Source organism: Limulus polyphemus, unplaced genomic scaffold (genome assembly GCF_000517525.1).
Source record: "Limulus polyphemus unplaced genomic scaffold, Limulus_polyphemus-2.1.2 Scaffold5279, whole genome shotgun sequence".
NCBI lineage: Eukaryota > Metazoa > Arthropoda > Merostomata > Xiphosura > Limulidae > Limulus > Limulus polyphemus.
In genome coordinates, this window is record NW_013670889.1 from 31981 (window position 1) to 40849 (window position 8869).

Below are 8869 nucleotides of genomic sequence, written 5' to 3' on the forward strand. Positions count from 1 at the left end.
GTATACTTAACAAAATAGTTCAGTGATATCACAAGAAGCAGGATGTAGTATACTTCATGAAATAGTTCAGTGATAACATGAGAAGCAGGATTTAGTATACTTCATGAAAGAGTTCAGTGATAACATGAGAAGCAGGATGTAGTATACTTCACGAAATAGTTCAGTGATAACATGAGAAGCAGGATGTAGTATACTTCATGAAAGAGTTCAGTGATAACATGAGAAGCAGGATGTAGTATACTTCACGAAATAGTTCAGTGATACCCGGATAGTAGAAAAAAGTTCACTTCACAAACAAAAATATAAGGTCTCTTCCTAAATATTTTTAGGTAAAACATAATGTATATTATGGTTACTTTTTACATTATCATCAGCATTATTATTATTTATCAAGATCTGATTCACAAACACACTGACTTTTTCTTATCATTATCAACACCCTAGTTATCATTTCTTACTAAGCACAACAGGTACCAGAAACCTCATATACCATCTCTTCTACACACTGTTTTAGTGGTGCCACCATGAATTGTTTTCTACTTCCACATCTATGCAGAGCCACCTCTATCCTCTTAATGCAGGCAAGGTCTCATGATGCTTTATACAACTGTGTAGCTCATCCTCCCTCTACCAGATGTCTATTCTAGTACTCTTCTTATCAATGACTATCATGTCACATCCAATCCTGTGGGGGTACCTGTTTCTTCCTTTTCTCTTGCTGTTGGTCTTATTTTCTGTTGACTGTAATTTTTTTCTTTGCCACCACGCACTCTCTCCTTACTTTTCTTCTTTTTGCTCCACTCTCTATTTCCTTTTTCTCCTTCCTCCAAACTTGTCTATGGTCATTTTCACCTAGTTTTTGGTTGGCCATGGTCAGTATGTCAGACACCTTCCTACACATTCATCTTGACCCATCCTCCTTATTTTTCTACATTTTGTCCATCAGATTTGCATCTTCCATTTCCTTGCTCTCCCTTTCAACATTGTGTCTGCCCCTTTTGTATTCATTTGTATCGTTATAGCCTTTGCTCATCATATTCATGACCTGGGGCTGGCATTCCTTTTTGTGGACAACTGACTTCTATTGTCACATTCTCGAATGTTACCCTCTTTTCACTCCTCCCTTCTTTAACAGGAGGCTACTCAGTTGGGGTGGCTTATCATAAGATCTAAGTCCTTTCTCACACCCACTGAATAGTTGATACGTCTGACCATTTTCTTCATCTCTTGTTTCAGCTGAGTTCAATTTTCTCCTTTTCGCATGCAAGCTATGGCATGTCTGGTCACTAGGATTTGTACTTTTCATTCTCATTCTGAGATTCTTTTATATTTGGGGAGTCTGGCTTCCCTGGAATCTCCCATTCCTTAGGAACATGCACACATGTCCCTCTTCTAGTGGAGCTTGCAGAACCAAGGGCTTCTGTTTCAGGTCCCCTTGTTCTTATCTGTAAACTTTCCCTCAGCTATCATTGAGGAATTATCATTGTGACTGGACCATGACCATACTACTTCTGGCATTCCCTTTCCAAGTGACAAACTAGATCTGTCTCTTCACTGATGCTTCCCTCTCCGAATTAGGACGTTTTCTGGCATTTGGACATGGGACGCGCATTCACTCTACATCAAAATGATCAAATTTCTCGCTGTTTGTCAGGCATATTCCCACTCCTATCCTTACTGATGTATCAGTTGGTCATGATCCACTCCAACAATTCAATAGTTGTTTCTTACATCAACCTTCAGGAGGTACCCATTCCAGGGCTCATTGCTTTCAGGTGTTGGACCTACTCTTCTGGGTCCATTCACATGAAGTTTGCCTTTATTTGCCAGGAGCTAAGAACTTGGTCACAGACTGCCTCTTTTAACCAAGCAGTATTCTATCTATGGATTGGTCTCTACACCCCAGGTCTTTCATTAGGTTTACTCTCCATTGGGCATGCCTCTCGTAGACATCTTTGTCACCTGTCTCAACTCCAGGCTTCCTCTCTTCTGATCCTCTGTTCCTCATTCTTTGGCTCTGGCTGTCAAAGCTCTCAGCCAGGCCTGGTCTCTCACCTCTTTCTATATGCCTGTCCTCTTCTTCGTCTTATGTCTTGTCTTGATAAGTGACACTCCTTGTTCGATCCTATTGTTGGCACCTCTTTGGTCAGCTCAGCCTTGGTTTCCTCTGCTTCTTTGCTTCGCATCTAGACCTCCTTTCCTATACCTAATATCCCCTCTCTATTACTTCAACTTCACATGTCCCTTTTTTCCTTGAGGGATATCATCCCTCCATCTTCACATGTGGGATTTCTCTAGTCTGTCACTCGTCAGACTGGACTCTCCAACCAAGTGGTATTCTTCTTGTCACATTCCTGTCACTCTTCCACTATGTCTATCTATAAAAGAAAATGGTGGGTCTTTCATCACTGGTCTGCCCACCACTCCTTTCCTCCTGGCTCCTAGTGAGAACCACCTTTCTGCCTTTTTATCTGGTTGTTGGTCTGTGGTTTGTCAATCTTCACCATCGCTGGTTATTGGGCAGTCTTGTCCATTGCATTTTGCCTTTCCTGGTACGAGATGGTGTTTTTCCCTTGTGCTTTCTACTCTGTTCCACTCCTTTGTTCTTCTCCAACCTTCTCACCTGACTTCTATTACTGACTATGACCTAACTGTGGTTTTACTTGCTCTCATGCATCCCCCGTTTGAGCTGTTGGCTTTTTTGCTCTTTTTCCCAGCTTTCTCTACAGACTTATTTCCTGTTTTTTTGCTTGTGATTGCCTTCAATCGGATTTCTATACTATTGATGCCTCTTGCATCCGCTCCAACTGCACTTATGTACTCCTCTTCCTGGACCAATCTTTCCTTTCTAAGACTTTTACTGCTCAGGAAGGTAACCATACTTTTTCACTCTCCTACCTCCTTTCCTTCTGTCTCTTAACTATATTATTGTTCTGACCTGGATCAGCTTGTATGTCTGGTTCGGGCTGTTTGGTGTTATTTATCATGGACATCTTTTTTTTGAGTTCCCGGCCATTATATGTCCCTATCATGGTACCTCTCTCCTTCTACCCTCACTGGATGATTCCATCAACTCCTCCTGTTGATATATTCATCTCCAAATGTGGATGCTCACAGGCTATCTCATATTTCTTCACATTTAATTCCTTACTTGACTCATTCTCTTTCTTCCCATTTTTTCCGGCCTTTGGATGAGATCCTCCAGGCAGGCATGTGGACAACTCCCTACAATTTGTCATTTATTCTCTTCACTGTCCAGCTGTTTCATCTCCTGCAGGATTTCAGTTTTCACAGGTTGCTATTCTTCAATCAACCCATTGTCTTTGAAAATAGTAAGTCCATTTTCTTTTTCAGCTTTCCTTTGGATTTATTAGGATCCCACCAGATGGCTGGCATTGCCTCCCAGGGTATGCTTATTTCCCAAAATCTGCATCGAGCCAGGATAACTAAAAGTGCTCAAACCATCTGCCCTGGCTCTACCAGTGCACATTGTGAGGTGGGGTGTTTCGCAAGACAACTTGATATCCTCATGGTATACGCACATACTCAATATTCTGATCTAGTATATACCAATTTCATGGACTATCATGGAAAAAGCCAGCACCAAAAAATTGTTCTGCTCACTGCTTTGGCTCAAACTTACTGGCTTTTCAAAATAGGGTTTCACAGTCACCCATTGCATTGTTTTCCAGTAAAGACCTTTCTGGCTGGTGATCCAATGGGAATCTGGGCAAATTCTCTCCCATTTCTTAGGGTGGAGCATGGGAGATCTTTACCTCTTACTAGTTCCTAGCTGCTGGGGTGGTAGACCATGGAGATCCTCACCAGTTCAGCTTAGCACAATATGGTGAGAAGTGGAGCAGAGATGACACTGTCAATGTAGTACAGGTCACCTTTCAAAAACACATGCCACAAAACTAATGTGCCCTCCTCCTGCAGCCAAAGCTTATTCAGTAGTCTAGGTATGCACAAATGATACAGTCTGATCATGCTCCCTATCACAATACACATATTGGCTCACTAACCACTTTGTGTGCAAGTTCTCAGGTAGTCATGTTCTCATTCTGCCTATCCCTGCAACACTTAGGGCTCATTTGCCTTTCCCCTCTTACATTTTGGGTAAAGAGTAAACCCTGGTTGAGATGAGATACAGTCTCTCATGATTGTGCCCCTATGGAGCTCCTGCCATCAGGTGTCACACTCCATGGGCTTCCCTTGGAACTTTCTGAAGGGTGCTCATGTAGGTAACATTTTGTTCCAGTCCCTCCACCATTTCAACGTAGGATTCTAGCATTTTTGTATGATGAGGTGAGTTATTGTCTTGGAAATTAATATGTTCCTAATCTGAAAATGTATTTCTGATAGATACTCACTTATGCACACATTCCTATCCATCCTTTCCACTTCCAGTACACCTTTTTTTTGTCTTGCTTTGTCAAAGAATGCAGCTATCATGAATGTAAGTGCATAGAGAAAGTTACAGCAGATAGAGATCGTGTGGCCTTCCTCTTGATGGAGGGCTTTTCTCCCAGGATGACATCATCATGCACCAGCCCAATTTATATTAAACACGTGAACTTAGGTGGAAGTTACCTCAATACTAGTGGCATACGAGTCTCATAGGCAGATGTGTGAGGAATATATCATTTCTGTGTGAAGAAGGGAATATCTATCAGAAATATATCTTCAGATTAGGAAAATATTAACTTCCAATACAACCTGACCTAGGAATTGGTTCAGTATTGCTGAGGACAGAACACGATGTTTATCTATAATACATACTATACATGTGTCAAATATTATAGAGGACAGAACACAACATTTCTGATTTGTGTCTATAACATTTTAACATAACGTGAGAATGTGTCCAGTATTGCTGAGGACAGAACACAACATTGCTGACATTTATATATAAGATTCTAACATAACATGAGAATGTGTTCAATATTGTTGAGTACAGAACACAACATTGATAATGTTTATCTCTAACATGCTAACATGACAAGAGAATGTGTCCAGTGTTGCTGAGGACAGAACACAACTGATGATGTTTATCTATAATATTCTAACATAACATGAAAATGTGTTCAGTATCACTGAGGATGGACTGTAATGTTTTAAAACACAAACAGCCACTACAACCAGGGTTGAAATGCAAAAACGAATTTATTGAACTTTAACAACCACAGAAATCCAAGTTGAAACTTTCAAACAAATAGAATACAAGATTTATAACAAACAAAACAAGTAAATAAATATGTATCTAGCCAGGACTTTATACTAACGTTAATGAACAATACAACATAATCTCTCACAACATTGATAATATCTATATATCACCACTAGGAGAAACTGGCATCAGTCTTATAATACATATGCTCTTACTCAGAATTAACGTGATCAACTGGAAAGTGAGTTAGTGCTTTAATGTAACTCCAAATTTATAGATAAACTAAACAAATATTAAATGAACAGTAGATAAAGCCATAACAAAATAAAAATATAATTCGCTACCTCACAACTTTGTTTTACTTTCTGGAGCTGAGCATTTACAGTAACTGAGAATTTGTAAACCTGGTGATTGCAAACCTCTATCTAGCTTTTAAGCAGCTGATTTTTTTATTTTATTTTCTGGTTCTTTTCAGGTTATAATTTTATTTCTTTGATGGCTAACCTACATTACATTCTTTTGTTCTTATTCAATGTGTTTGATGCTGAACTGAACTGAACTGTTCCTCTCATTTATTAACTGTTTATGTCTTGCAGCAATAAAATGTAAGCAAATGTCCATAAAAAGTGTTTATTGGACTTTTATGTATATATAAGTGCACTATCTCTGGGGTTTTCATTAATCATGTTTTTTTTTCAACTCAGTTATCTTTTATGGTATTAAAAGTGTCTTAAAATTTAAATTATGGTAGTTTTAAGTCATATTTGAGATACATTTTTAAATGTTTGAATTTATTTGTTTATCAGATTAATGCTTGTTACGAACTATTTTAAATAGTGAGCAAATAAAGATTATGTATTGAAACATAAATGTATAGTGTAAAAATGAAAAACATACATTTATGTAATTCGTGGTGTAAATTGTGAGGAAAAAATTAATATCTGTTAAATCTTACCACAGAAAAAGTGAAAACCTGGTTTTAGGTAACAATGTATTTTACGTTGTTTAACCTCAGTAATGTAAACTTTTATTGTATTTTGTTTCATGTTCTGTTTTCAGTCTAATATATTTGAAATATTCATATTCAGTTTTTCTTCTATAGTAATCCATTTTTGTGAGGAGCTAAAGCCATGTAAAGAAGGTAGCACATGTGTTAATGTTGGCAGAGATTACAGGTGTGATTGTCCACCAGGACTTGTGGGAAAAAACTGTGAAATTAATGAAGACGACTGTTCTTCTGATATTTGTCAGCATGGTGGTACATGTATTGATGCTCTGAATGGCTACCATTGTCACTGTTTACCTGGCTTTACTGGTATAAATTGTGAACACAATATCAATGACTGTGTGGGTGGTAAGTGAGAATCTTTCTGCTTTATTTAAACAAAAAATGTTATTATAGCAAATGGATTGGTATTATAAAGGACTAATCTGTTACATAAACCCCTTTTACCCTATAAGATATATAAAGTACTAAAGCATTGTACTGAAGAATTGTTTTTACCTTAGTAGGACACTATAACATTTTTACAAATGCTGCAGCCTTATGACTGAAAGACTGTCTTACATTTAACATAAAAAAATGACTTATATTTGTATCCATTTCTAACATAAATTTATATTAAGGCAAGAAGTTGTGAAGATCATGTACAGTTCAGGGATTGTCATTTAGATAGGACAGTTGTTCTTTAATATCATTTAGTTATTTTAGTAACACTGTGTGTATGTAAAATGTGTAGTTTGTGCTATTTGAATGGTTATTAAACAAATCAAACAAATGTTCTCAAAATAGACTGATTTTTAGTTTCTAACTTATAAAACATCCAAGAGCATCTGGCCAGCCTCTGGACCACTAAGTTGCTCCCCCTATTCAAATCAGAAATGGTGGTACTATAGTTATTATCTCATGAATATGACGCTACAGCTGATTGTGTTTCCTACAGATCCATGTTTGAATGGTGGAACATGCATTGATTACATCAACAACTACATCTGTCGTTGTCCTAAAGGATTTACTGGCAAAACCTGTGACATTAACTATTATGACTGTGCATCAAGTCCATGCCAAAATGGAGCAACATGTTTTGATCTCAAAGATGCAAGTACACTTCCACAAGATTATTTTTAATTCTCTAAACATTAACAGAAAATAAAGAAGTATGTAGTTTTTATGAAACAAACAAAATTCTTCGTTTTGGAAAATAAATTTTTATTCTGTGACTTTTAGATGTATGTGTATTTCCTACAGAAAATGTTTCTCCTAAGTTACCTAAAAATAATAATAATTCATTTTATATATGAAAACATGTTTCTATTTTGATAAACAATATTGGTAGAAAAACAGAAATATTATCCAAACTCTCATAACTGCACCCTTACATAGACTTGTGGAGAACATATTAAAATTGTTGCACTTTGTCAGGTGTTTTAATTTTTGTTGAGAAGTTTTCAAATAAAATTTGTTGAAAGGTCATGATGTTATAACTAATTAGAGTAGTAATTGTAATTTTTGAAAATATATATTTGTTTAATCATGTAATATTTGAAACTTGCATCAGCTTGTTTTGTGATTAGTGCCAAGTACACAGTGGTAAGCACTATTGCACTAAAGATTTTTAACTGATATTAATCTGATCTAAAAAATTTTGTAATGTTTAGTAGCTTAGAAAATCATACTCCATTTGTTAGAAAGGTCAGCAGTTTTATAAGAAAATGAAATTATTCTTTCCTAGATCAAGTCCAAAATATTTAGAATTGCTATTGTTATGAAACAGATTTGTGATGAGGTCAATTTGAAGTGGTAGAAAACTTAATGATCCCAATAAAACCTTGTGATGGAGAAAATGTAGGCAGGGCCTCATACAAATTGTCTCATGAAGGCTTACATGTACAACTGTGTAGAAGAGAAGAGAGGTGGGTCTGCATAGATGTGGAAGTAGACAAATTGTCATGTTGATTCCAGTAAAACTGTGTGAAGAAGGGAATGTAGGCAGGGTCTCATGAAGCACTTTGTACAACTGTGTAGAATAGGAGAAAGGGGCCTCTGCATAGATATGGAAGTAAGCAAGCTGTTGTTGTGATACTGATAAAACTTTATTAAGGAGAAAAAAAAGTGGAAGACATGGAATCTGAAATGGGAAGGTTAGTGGTAGATTGATTCAGAAGATGAACACGAGTAAAGGGAAAAGTTAAGAAAGAAGAAAAAACCTGGGAAGAGAATGAGGATTGAAGCTGTACAATGTCAGTCTAGGTCTCCAGAGAGAAGTGATCATCACTGAAGATGCCTGGGCAAAGAAAGGGAGCCTGGCAAAGACCATGTACACCAGAAAGAGGAAGGTGTACAGTAAAGAGGAACATAATCTGACTTAATGAGTCCTAACATCAGGGGAACAAAGAAAGGAGGGACAGAGCAGAAGTGAAACAGGCTAAGATGGCAAAGAAAATGGAAAGAACTTGCTCAGACAAAAGATGGAGATAGGAGAGGGAATACAGACAAGAGATGAGGAAAAGATAAAAACACGAATATGGGGAATAAAAGAGCAAAATAGAAGGCAAGGGGCCTAATCCTCAAGCAGACCAAATAGATACCAAACACAGGGAATTGAGAAAGGAAAAGAAGAATGCCTAGAATAAGATTACTCCATTAATTCTGAGCTGGTTAAAAAGAAATTGAGAAGTTTAAAGAACAATAAGGCTCCT

At 37.1% G+C, this 8869-nt stretch overlaps 1 protein-coding gene across 2 annotated transcripts in view; it reads left to right on the forward strand.

The window, feature by feature from the left end:
* Positions 1–8869, forward strand: part of LOC106472373 (sushi, von Willebrand factor type A, EGF and pentraxin domain-containing protein 1-like) — a 64459-nt gene that overhangs the window by 29440 nt on the left and 26150 nt on the right. For both annotated transcript variants that reach the window (XM_022400959.1, XM_013933013.2), the window contains exons 7-8: positions 6273–6524; positions 7114–7268. In XM_022400959.1, the coding sequence (XP_022256667.1) occupies positions 6273–6524; positions 7114–7268 (407 nt within the window). The remainder of the gene's footprint in view (positions 1–6272; positions 6525–7113; positions 7269–8869) is intronic.